Source organism: Xylaria bambusicola (genome assembly GCF_022495145.1).
Source record: "Xylaria bambusicola strain CBS 139988 unplaced genomic scaffold F5B22scaffold_20, whole genome shotgun sequence".
Lineage (NCBI taxonomy): Eukaryota > Fungi > Ascomycota > Sordariomycetes > Xylariales > Xylariaceae > Xylaria > Xylaria bambusicola.
In genome coordinates this window covers 596,164-608,093 of record NW_025953573.1, presented here as the reverse complement: position 1 = coordinate 608,093, position 11,930 = coordinate 596,164, and the positions used below count along the sequence as shown (strand labels likewise).

The 11,930-nt window shown below is 31.3% G+C and overlaps 2 protein-coding genes across 2 annotated transcripts; both read left to right on the top strand.

Annotated features, from left to right (window-relative positions):
* Positions 1-5,624: 5,624 nt before the first annotated feature.
* F5B22DRAFT_656031 (uncharacterized protein) lies at positions 5,625-8,590 on the top strand. The gene is made up of 6 exons (XM_047979933.1): positions 5,625-5,887; positions 6,058-6,672; positions 6,727-7,693; positions 7,743-7,875; positions 8,025-8,191; positions 8,258-8,590. The coding sequence occupies exons 1-6, from the start codon at positions 5,700-5,702 to the stop codon at positions 8,474-8,476; spliced, it is 2,289 nt and encodes a 762-aa protein (XP_047830978.1). The 5' UTR covers positions 5,625-5,699; the 3' UTR covers positions 8,477-8,590.
* A 1,800-nt stretch (positions 8,591-10,390) lies between these two features.
* F5B22DRAFT_183762 (starch binding domain protein) lies at positions 10,391-11,889 on the top strand. The gene is made up of 2 exons (XM_047969442.1): positions 10,391-10,641; positions 10,778-11,889. Exons 1-2 carry the CDS (start codon positions 10,534-10,536, stop codon positions 11,849-11,851), a joined length of 1,182 nt encoding a protein of 393 aa, XP_047830977.1. The 5' UTR covers positions 10,391-10,533; the 3' UTR covers positions 11,852-11,889.
* The last annotated feature ends 41 nt before the right edge of the window (positions 11,890-11,930 follow it).

The window sequence follows — 11,930 nt, the reverse complement described above, 5'->3', positions numbered from 1 at the left end:
CTTTAATTATTTATTTATATATAAATATATTATAATTAATAATATTATAAGTAACCTTAAAGGGAAGCTTTAAAATTATTATAAATAGGTTAAATCTTAAAGGTTAAGTATAATGTTATAAGTTTTTTTAATCTCTTAATAGGTATTTAATAAGATTAAAGCTTAAAAAAGGGAAGAATGTCCTTTAAAGCATATATAGAATAGGTATATAATATATATAAAGTATATATACTCCAAGGGCTTTAAGATATTATAGTATAATATATTAAATAAAATTAATTAATTTTAAGGTAAATTATAATATAATTAACCTATAAATTTTATTTTAAAGAATTAAATTATAATTATATAATAATAATATATTTATTAAAGGAATATTTAAAAAAGGATAATTAAAAGAATAAATTAACTTTTTTATAAAAGTATATAATAATTTTAAAATAAATAAAAGAGTATTAATTAGTTTTAAAGTTATAATAGATTTTTTATATAATATAATCTTTAAATTAATTTAAAAAAAGTAAATAAATTTAAACTTAAATTAAATTATAAAAAAGTAAATATATTATTTATAAAAAAAAAATATTACTTTTATATTAAATATAAAAAAATAGTAAAGAGCTATAAAGGATTATAAAATAATTATTATATTTATAATAATTAATATAATAGCTTTAAAAGGATAATTAATAATTAATAATAGAATAATTATATTAAAGGAATTAAAAAAATTTAAAGATTTAAAAAACCTTAAATAAATTAACCTCCTATTAAAATATTATTTTTTAAAATATTTTATTAAATTAAAAAATAGTAAAAAGCTATTATTTAAACCTATTTATTTATTAAATAATAAAAAGTAAAAAGTATTATAAAAATATATTAAATAAGCTTTAATAAAAGGATAGATTTATTATTTAAATAGTTTAATTAATACCTTTATTTTGTTTATATTTAAGATAAAAGGTAAATTATAATTTTATATTAATTATAAAAGGCTAAATTAATTAATTAAAAAGAACTATATATTATTACCCTTAATTAAAGAAATATTAAATAAGTTTATTTATATTAAGGTTTTTATTAAGGTAAATTTAAAGGATGTTTATTATTAGTTATATATTTATAAAGAAAATAAATAAAAAATTATATTTTAAATAAAATATAATTACTTTAAATATTTAATTATACCTTTTAGTTTTATTAATATACTTATTACCTTTTAATAATATATTAATTATATATTTATTAAATTAATAAATTATATTTATATAGTTTATTTAAATAATATTATTATTTATAATAATAATTATAAAAAGTATTTATAATATATTTATAATATTTTAATTAAGCTTAAAAAATAAGGTCTTTATATAAATTTAAAAAAAGTATAATTAATTTATTAATTATATTTTATTCTTTAAATTTATAATTACTTTAAAAGGTATTAATATAAATTATAATAAGGTAAAAGTAATTAAATAATAAATAATATTTATTATTATTTATATTATATAAATATTTTTAAGGTTTATAAGGTTTTATTAAAAGTTTATTAAAGGATATATAAAGATTATAACCCTTTTAATTAATAAAATAAAGGAAATATTATAAAGTATTTTTAACCTTATAAAGGAAGAATAATTATTCTTTAAAAAACTATAGCTTTTATTTATTAAGGCTTTTATTTTAAAGCACTTTAATCCTTTATTATTATTTAAGGTTAAAATAAATATATTAGATTTTATAATAAAAGTTATTATTTTATAATTATATAATAAGAATTAATATTTTATTATATATTACTTTTAAAAGTTATAAAAGGTAAAATTATATTATAATACTTTAAATATTAAGTTATTAATAATTATTTATATATTTTTATATTAATAATATTATTTATATTATTTTTAATATTAAATTTTAATATTAATAAATTATTTAAACTATAGCTATTTAATTATAAAGCTATAGTTAAGTATTTCTTAAATATTTTAATTATAAATCTTAATAGAATTTAATTTTAAAATAAAATATAAGTTAGGAAAATAAAACTTAATAAATAGATTATTTTAATAATTTAATTATTATATAAAAGGGGTTAAATAAAAGGTAAAGTAAGGATTAATGCTATAGTTTTTAATAAAGTTTAAAGCTATTAAAAGTTAAAAGTTAAAAAAAAAAAGAAATATTAAAAAGAAAAAAAAAGGAATAAATATAAAAAGGATATAAGGTTATTAATAGTTTAAAGGGGTATAAAATTTTATTTATATAAAAGCTTTTAAATATAATGCTTATTAAAATAATTGGAGAAGGTTAGGGGGGTAACTTTAAGGAAGTTAGGTAGGAGTAATTAATTAATGCTAATTTACCGGACGAAGGAAATTAGGTTAAGCTTAAACCTGGTTCCGGGGGCGTATAGGGTAATAAGTAGGTAAACCATTATATTAAATTTACTAGGCTAATAAGTAGTTAACTATAATTCCTTATATTATTATTATTAATAATAATAATATAAAAAACCTTAAATTTAATATTAAAAGATATTATTAAAAAAGTTTAATAAATTAATAAGTTTATTATTTTTAATATATAAAAATAATAAAGGATTAAAAAATCTATTATTAAACTAATATAATATATAAAAAAGGATAAGCTATTAAAATATAAAATAAAGGTATATATTTTTAAAAAATATTAATTAATTTAAAAGGTATTTAATAATTATTATAATATAGCTTTATTAAAATATTAAAGGGTATTTAAAATAATAAAAAGAATAATAATTATTTACTTTTAAAATAATTTAATAAAAGATATTAAAAAATATATAAAAACTTATATAATATATTAAAGGATAAAAGTAAAAATATATTAACTTTATAATAAGTTTAATTTATTATTAATATTAATATATTTATTTAAAGAAATTTTATATAACTTTATTATTAAGCTATTAAAATTAAAAGTATAGTCCAATAAAAAATATAATAATATATTAATAATAATAAATTAATTAATTAAATATTTTATATATTTCTTTATAATAAACATTTTTATTATAAAGGGGTTAATAGATTTATTATTTTAAAAAATATTTATTAAATATAATTTATTAAAAGGTATTATATTAAATAAGGGGTTTTTATTTATAAATTACTTTTAAATAATATTATACTATTAATTAATTATTAAAAGAAGGTTAAATATAGCTTTTTATTTATAAATTAATAAGTAAATAAAAAGGTAGAATTAAATAATAAAGTATTATTTATAAACCTTTAATTACTTTAAATAAAATAATTAAATAAAAAAGTTTATTTTAATTAAATAGGTTTATAATATATTAAATTATATAAAATATTATAAAATACTTATAAAGCTATTATATAATTATATATTAAAGGGTTTATTTAATTAAATTAAAATTTAATTATAATATAATTCTTAAAATATAAAGGAATATATATAATAAATTTAATAAAGTTATAAAAAAATAATAAAGCTATTAAATAATAATAATTAAATTTATATAAAGTAATATAATAAAAAATAAATCCTTTATAAATTTAAAGTTAAAGATTTAATAATATTATTAATAAAAAATATTAATTAATAATAGTTAAGTTTTAAATTAATTAATAAATTTTTAAGGCCTTTTAAAGTAATTATAATAATAAGGTCCTATTTTTTAATTTATTAATTAAAACTACCTTTAATTTATAAAATATATAATACCTTTTTAATAAATATATTAAAGCTTTATAAATATAAAAAAGGAACTTTATTATTATTAAATTAAAAGTTAATAATATTATAAAAGAATAATATTTTTATAGTTAAAGAAATTTTAATATATAAAGGGTTTTTATAAAATAAATAATATTTAATTAAATAGTAGGGGTATAATAATAAAGATAATTTTTAAATATTATAAAAAGATATAGGTAAAAGAATAAGGGATAATTATAAAAAGGGAAAAAATAAAGTTTAATTTAATAATTTAAAAAAAAAAATTTAAAAAAATAAGGTATAAAGGCTAAAAGGTATATTAATAATATAGTAATAGCTATATAAAAGAAAAAAAAAAAAAGCTAAAGTTTAAATACCTTTATTTTTATTTTTACTTTTATTATTATTAATAATAAAGAAAGCTTATAAAATAGTAAAGTTTTATATAAAAAAAGGTTAATAATTATATAGTTAAGGGTAAAAATTTTTTTATTTTATTTATAATCTTTATATATTTTTTATAAAACCTAATAAAGGTTTTAATAGTAGTTTTAATAATAGTAGTAATATATTTAAGGGTTAGGAGTTTATGCTTTTATTATTTAATAATAGCTTTAATAGTAATAATAGTAATAGTAATAGGGGAAAAGGTAATATAATTCTTTTTAACTTAAAGGGTTTAAAAAATAGCTAGTTATACCTTTTTAATGTTTTATAATTTTTTAAAAAAAAGGTATATAAATAATTAATAAATAATTAATATTTATATTAATAAAAGTAATAATAATAAAATAAAAATATATAAGCTTAAAGTTATAAGCTTTAAAAGGGTTAATAAATTAAAGGAGGTTAAAATTTATATTATAATTATATAATAATTATAAAGTAATTATAAAAAAGGAAAGATATAATAATATATAAAAATATATAGCTTTTATTTATATTTATATTAAATATATTTAATTAATATTATTATATAAATTTTTAATATTAATTATTTAATAATAAAGTAATAGGTTTATTTATATTTATTATTAATATAAATAGGCTTTTCTTTTTTCTTTTTAAAGATATCCTACTTTATTAAAGCGTTAAAGTAATAATAATAAGGAATAGTATAAGTATTAAATTACTTTAAATTAGCCTTACTATAGGGTAATAATTATATAATAGCTAAATAAAATATATAATATTATTATTATTATTATTATTTTATTTAAGGTTAATAAAAGGCTTAAACTTTAAATATAATATTAAACTTATAATAAGGTAACTATTATATACCTATTATTAATAATTAATTTAAAAATAAAAATAAAGGAATATATTTATTTATAAAAATAAAAGTTAAAAAAATTAAAAAATAGGTAATTAATATTAAAAGCCTTTTAATAAAAATGTAAGATTTATAATAGCGGTAAAGTTAAGGTTAAAGAAGGAAAAAGGAAAAAAAAAGGAAAAATTAATATTAAAAAGGTTAATAATATATTAAAAGGTATATAATAAATAAATAGCTTTAAAGTTATTAAGTATTTAAATATATAAATAAGGATATTCCTTTAATTATTACTTATTTTTTATATACTTATAATTTTATTATTAAGTTATATTAAATAGTATTCCTTATAGGCTACCTTTTATTAATGCTTTAAAGGTAAGGCATTTATAGGAGAGGGTATTTTATTAGGAAATATTATAGCATTAGGGTAAAAATTACCCTAAAAGGTAGGGATAATATAGAAGTTAGCTATATAAAGGTATTTAGGCTTCCTTTTTATATTTAAGAAGCTAAAAATTAATAATATTAAGCCCTTACCTATACCTTTAACCTATCTACTTCCTATGTACTACCTATTGGTGATCTAGCCTTACTCCGGGATAAACCTCTATGACACTGCCCCAGAAACGTGAAGTCGTTCTCTGGACTCCAATCCCATTATCTGGCAGTGTTCAAGAAGGAAATTTTGATGAATGATATCAAGCCTTTCATGCAAAATATCGTTGGAGTACCAGATTTATCTTCTGATGACATAGTTAAGGAGTTACACTTGCAGGCGGAAGACCCGAATCCAGATGATGATCTTATACGCGAACTGTATAGTCGACTATGTCACTTATTATTAGCGGCTCCCGCAAGCGACATAAGCAGGCTCAGGTAAGTTAGCATTGAAATCTACATATGCTAGTACATTGTGCTAGAAACGAGAAAGTTCCTTCCCATTGTTCTTGCACTTGTGAGGATGGGAATTCTTCACGTGTCTATGTTGCAATTATTGAGTTTTGATAACACAAATGGCAAAGAATCGAGTTCTGACTTGAGAATAGGGAAGCCTTTCGGACTCGTGCTCTCATCTTTGCTCAAGGGGAATGGCATACAATACGCGAATGCGTATGGTCATCTGGAATCTCTGTTCCAGCGAAGATCAATCTGAGTCAAGTTTATAGTGATATGGCGACACTTTTTGTTGAGTCATTGAGATTGTCATCGGATATTGATATGGCCTATGATGAGATTCTCTATTTGGCAGGCACGTTTGAGTCCACGAGTATCAACACTCTCAACGAAGTAAAGGAAGCTCTGCGGCGATTCAGCTCACTTCTTCCTTCTGCGAAGACCCAACCAGATCGGAAGCAGATCCTCGAGACCTCAGTGTTTCCAGTGAGATATCCTAATGGTGTTGTTCAACTGGCAAGTGCAGCTGCCGTTGATTTTGTCATCGTGGATCAACAACCAATTGAATCGAACTTGGGGAGCTCCGCCAGAATGTTGGACTTCACCCCCAGTGAAGTCCTTAGTCTCAAGCCACTAATTGTATGGGCTGGCTTGGAAAGCCGCCTCCATTCCGCCAAAATTAATGATGAAATGAAATCTTCAAGAAGTACAGAGCTCTCTGCAGAATCACAGCGTGATATCAGATCAAAGGCCCATGCTTTATGCCGGTAAGCGATCTTCTCGGATGAGAGACCATCTATTACACACTGACTGCAGAATAGAATCGCGATAGAATTCAAAAGTCCTAGGGCACGAGATATCAAGCCATTCCACGATATTCTGAGGCAATCTAAAGTCTTCCAATCGCCATTCATTACACCGGAATTATGTCAAATCGAAAATGGAAGTACCAACACGGTGAATCAGCACGAGGTTGAGCTTTACTTTCAATACACGGACCATGCCTTGAATATTCACGTTCCGGAAGATCCATGTCGCCAAGACCTATGCTTTCTGTTCGACTTGCCACACGCTTTGTTAGAGTGGATCATGGCCGAGATCCTTCCCCAACTAGACGATGGAGAGGCTGAACTTGCAAAACGACTAATCACGAACGTTTTGAATTCCAAGCCTGCCATTGCCAAGCAGCTCTTGGATAAAGAAGGGATTGTCGAGTTAGGTTCCATAGAGGGCTATGTCGGCGATGGTGACCTTTTGAGCGCGGTCGAAACTCAACAAGTCGACAATATCAAAGTCCAAGACTGCGGGCAGTTAGCGGTATCCCGTGTTGAGGATGACACCACAGAGAAGGAAGACAGTCTATCGTTGGCGTTAGCACATCTCAGTCTTTCTAGCAAGCCACCAGACACTGGTAAACACTCATCTTCCTGTTGTGATCAAGAGGTCTTTGAGCCCGTTTCGCGTCCCCAACCATGTTGCACGGATGTCCAGTCGTCACAAGCTCCACAACTAAATGCTTCATCACTAGCATCATCTGGGACAAACCCACGTCTGCTTCCAAACATTCCTCCAAGCCAAGCAGGTAACAGTGCAACATCCAGATTCGCGTTTCTCTTGGCCAGAGTTGTTAAAGCAGCACGATCCTCAAGTTTTCTCCGCAACGGTGTCTATGAAAACTCAACTGTGGATATTGCGCTTCCTGAAATATATGCTGCAACTAAAGCTACCTATGACGATCTAACCGGCCCGCACCAGGCGACAAAGTTATATGCTGCTGGAATCTTATATGTTGGTTTTTAATCAACTCTCGTTTCGATCATACTAACTTTGACATCAGGTATTCGAGCTTCTCTCAAACTTGGTTCCAAATCTTCCCCAAAGCGCTGCTGGCAGCTCTACTTTCAAACAAGTTGCGTTGTACCCGGAATTCAGTGGTATGAATCAAAAATACCTTCATGGCTTAGCACACAGTAGGCGATTTCTTCCACAATCTGTTCTCTGTCGTATTTCTGAAATTGCGCAATGCTTCGCTTCAAGAGGTAACAAGGAATTTTACCGAGGCAACTTGCCATTGGCAAACACAAGGGTAAAGTGATTGTGCTGACTCTAGTAAATTCAGTCATCTATCCCGATTCCTCCAGCACATTGACTGCTGCTCTCATTGACCACGGCTATCTCGATCAAAGCAAGTGGAGTGGCAGAAACCCAACGTATTACATAGACGTGTATAACTTCTTAGACGCTGATAAAAACATCTTTCGCCTTGACCCCAGAGACTATCCTGAGGTAAGAAATACTAGTAGTTCTTTTCTAATTAGTGAAGTCTTGCTAACCCTGTGGTGCAAATCATAGAAGTGGAACATGCTAGGAGATCATAAAGACAAAGCGGGCCACGAGGCAATATATGTTATATTCTACGTGGACATATCCGACCATGGTTCTGTACAACATAAAGTTTTGGTTGATCCCAAGGACTTGGAAAATCGGGGCGTTCTGCGGATCCGCTCTCATCCAACCAGCCCATCAAGTTGGTTCGCTGAGACGGTAAATGGAAGCGGGTATAGTTTCTAGAGCCTGGCTGTCTGAACAAGAATGCCAATTTCAAGTTCGATTGATCTATATGTAGAGACAGGAAATCTGAATGCCCTCTTTTCCTTTGGTTTAATGTGAGTCTGCGCTATAATAGTTACAAGTTATCCTACTATCTGCGAGGTAATCCTTCGTAATTTCGTTGGCTGTCGGGAAATTGTTACATATTCATACCATGTCAATCTCGATAGTCAGGATCATATGACCGTTCACTACCTTTGCGGTTACACAGGCCATGCGACATCATAACACAATGCGTATGTTCTATCTAAAAGTTTTCAAGACACTTCCACTTCTCACGTCTCTTGGAAGTCGAAGCAATTATCTGAATTTGTGAGTCTGTGATACCCGATAACCTCAACTTCAGGCTGAAAGCGTGTTGTCGTCATCAACTGACAGCAGCGCCACTTTGTCAGGATAAATAGCTTGATACTGTTCCTATGCAAGGAGGCTACCTTGTTCCGCTTATGGGCCACCAGTCTGAAGAACAGTTACGACGAAGAATTCCCCCGTTAGACTCACCTGTAGACGCATTGCCTACCTTCACTTGCAGCAAGCTAGGAGAAGGTATCACGGGGCCGAATGGCCATGGGGCATATACTTAGGTAAAAGAGCCGAATGAAGTACAAACAGCTTGTATCATAGTGATAGATCTAATACCGCTGTTTCAATACAATCGCCGATGACATTATGTAGAAACTTCTGAAGGCCTGATACCGCATGTGACATGCTAGTCAAAGTGCTTGATTTGGGGCCAGCCCCCTAAATCCATTTTACTTCAACATCAACGCCTTCACCGCCCTTTGTTGATGAAGGGATACTCCTTCGTTCGTCTAAGTTCTGCATCACTGGGTTTTCCAAACCTTTGCCGAATGACTGCCAATGAAGCACACATCAGCGAGGCCAGGAAAGTCGCAAGTGCTGCGAATGCCAAGGGACCATGCGGTATATTATTTGATGACGTATCTGCTCAGACACTGATCTACATCAGTTGCTGCTTCTTCAACACAATAAAACACCCGTAGAATGACCGGAGGGGCATCCACATATGCCGTTGATCCCGGGTGCGGCGAGACTCGAGGGTTGTCATTGGACATGCTTGAAGAAGTCTGTAAGCGAGGTGTGTTTGAGGATCAGGTTAATTGAGCTGTATTGTTGTTGTTTTTTTGTGGATTGGAGGATACCGCGCTCTGAATTGCAACTTATACTTGAAGTTTAGAGAGGCTTGATGTGCTGTGGAGTTGTAGAGATTGACGTTTTCCTCGGTGCTAGGTCGGAGCCCCCTCCCCTTACCCCTGTGAAAGAGAGGGGGCCTGTGATGTAGTTGGAAAGAAAAAGACTGTTGTTCCTTGGCATGGATTCCCCATACCCCATACTTCCATTGCCGACCCGGTACCCTCCGCATTCAACACGGACTAATGTGATGTGAGGCTCTCAGCAAGGTACCCTGGTATGCAAAACACGGCACCGCCAAGTCCTCGATCTCGGTGCTATTGCGGCATGCATGGGTTGTTGGTGGTCGGCTATTCCATAAGTCCCCGGACCAAGATACCGCTTCGGGGTAGCCCACACAAATCTCCACGATTTCTCGTCTACGCTATAACCAGAGACCTTGCACTCCAAAGTGGCCTATTGATGATCGGGACCATGTAACCGAGCGCACGGGCTTGCAGTGTCTTGGCCAGAATAACGGCTGACGAGAAAGGTCGCGTTCTTTACAGTTTCTAGAGAGACTAATCAGGCGCATCGTCATGCTTTTACTACATTTGGTTCACGGCCCTATTTCTCACGACTATTTCGGGCCTTCTTAGGTAGAGGGTAATCCGGAGCGATACGTCTAGTCTGCTTAGACGAGAAGCGGAGGAGACGATAAGTATTGAAGATCACTCTTCGAATTTCTACAAATACACGGCTGATGAAGTCTAAAAAATTATGAAGTTAGAGTACCAGACATCGTTCATTCGTAAGCCTCTCATTGCTCTCTCTCGACTCCATCGCCCAAGTACGAAACGGTTCTCGCATCAACTCCAACGATCAAGATGCAGATGAGCACGAAAGCTCTGGTGGTGGCCGTAGGCCTCGTCCCCTTTGTCGCTGGACACGGCTACCTCACCATTCCCAAAAGCCGTACCAGACTCGGAAGCGAAGTGAGTAACCAGAATTGAAACTCTCGAGCCCAATTCCTACCTTTCATTCTTTCCCGATGCAAATACACAAGACCTATCACCGCAATACTTCAAAACGAAAATCGAATAGACAGTACTGATTTTCATCTTTTCGTAGTCTGGCAAGGACACTTGCCCGGAATGTACCATTCTTGAGCCGGTGAGCTCATGGCCGGACCTCGACGTGGCACCGGTGGGCCGTAGCGGAGTGTGCGGGTACAACGCGCGCGTGAGCGTTGACTACAACCAGCCGTCGAGCGAGTTCGGTTGGGGTATGGATCCGGTAGTGACGTACTCGGCAGGCAGCACGATTGATGTGGAGTGGTGCGTCGACAACAACGGCGACCACGGTGGCATGTTTACGTACCGAATCTGCCGGGACCAGGCCTTAGTTGACAAGTTCCTGGACCCGGACTATCTTCCAACGGAGGCAGAGAAGCAGGCCGCAGAGGACTGCTTCGACGAGGGCCTACTGAAGTGCACCGATGTGAGCGGGCAGTCTTGCGGTTACAACCCTGATTGCTCCACCGGCGAGGCCTGCTACCGCAATGACTGGTTTACGTGCAACGCCTTCAACGCCGACTCGCGGCGGGCGTGCCAGGGCGTCGATGGTGCCGCGCTCGGTTCGTGCTTCACTACCATCGCAGGCGGCTACTCCGTTACCAAGAAGATCCAGCTCCCGGCCGACTTCACGAGCAAACACACGCTACTCAGCTTCAAGTGGAACTCGTTTCAGACGGGGCAGATCTACCTCAGCTGCGCCGACATCGCTATCACGGGGCCCGGGGGCAGCAGCGGAACCTCGCCGTCGTCAACTCTGAGTACAGTAACGAAGACGGCGACTTCGGCTGCGAGTTCAAGCACAGCTTGCGCGCGTAGCGCCATTGCCGTGACATTCAACGAAGCCGTCACGACCACCTACGGCCAGACGATCAAGGTCGTGGGGTCGATCCCGGAGCTGGGCAATTGGGACGTGAGCGCGGCGCCCGCCATGTCAGCGTCCAAGTACACGAGCTCGAAGCCCTTGTGGACGTACACCATGAGCATGGCACCGGGCAAATCGTTCGAGTACAAGTTCGTGAATGTGGCAGCATCGGGCGCCGTGACCTGGGAGAGCGGCCCGAATCGCTCCTACAGCGTCGCTAGTAGCACTTGCGAGTCTACAATCAATCTAGATAGCACCTGGAAATAGAGGGTTTGATATGACATGTACATGGAATATGTATTCTTGTGCAAGTCAGGTTGATATATGGTCAAAGTCATGTCCTTAT

Coding starts and splice junctions, on each gene's coding strand:
- F5B22DRAFT_656031 (XM_047979933.1), top strand. CDS start 5,700: ATGAATGATATCAAGCCTTTCATGCAAAATATCGTTGGAGTACCAGAT. Junction 5,888..6,057: donor AGCGACATAAGCAGGCTCAG/GTAAGTTAGCAT, acceptor ACTTGAGAATAG/GGAAGCCTTTCGGACTCGTG. Junction 7,876..8,024: donor CCTTCATGGCTTAGCACACA/GTAGGCGATTTC, acceptor TAGTAAATTCAG/TCATCTATCCCGATTCCTCC.
- F5B22DRAFT_183762 (XM_047969442.1), top strand. CDS start 10,534: ATGCAGATGAGCACGAAAGCTCTGGTGGTGGCCGTAGGCCTCGTCCCC. Junction 10,642..10,777: donor GTACCAGACTCGGAAGCGAA/GTGAGTAACCAG, acceptor ATCTTTTCGTAG/TCTGGCAAGGACACTTGCCC.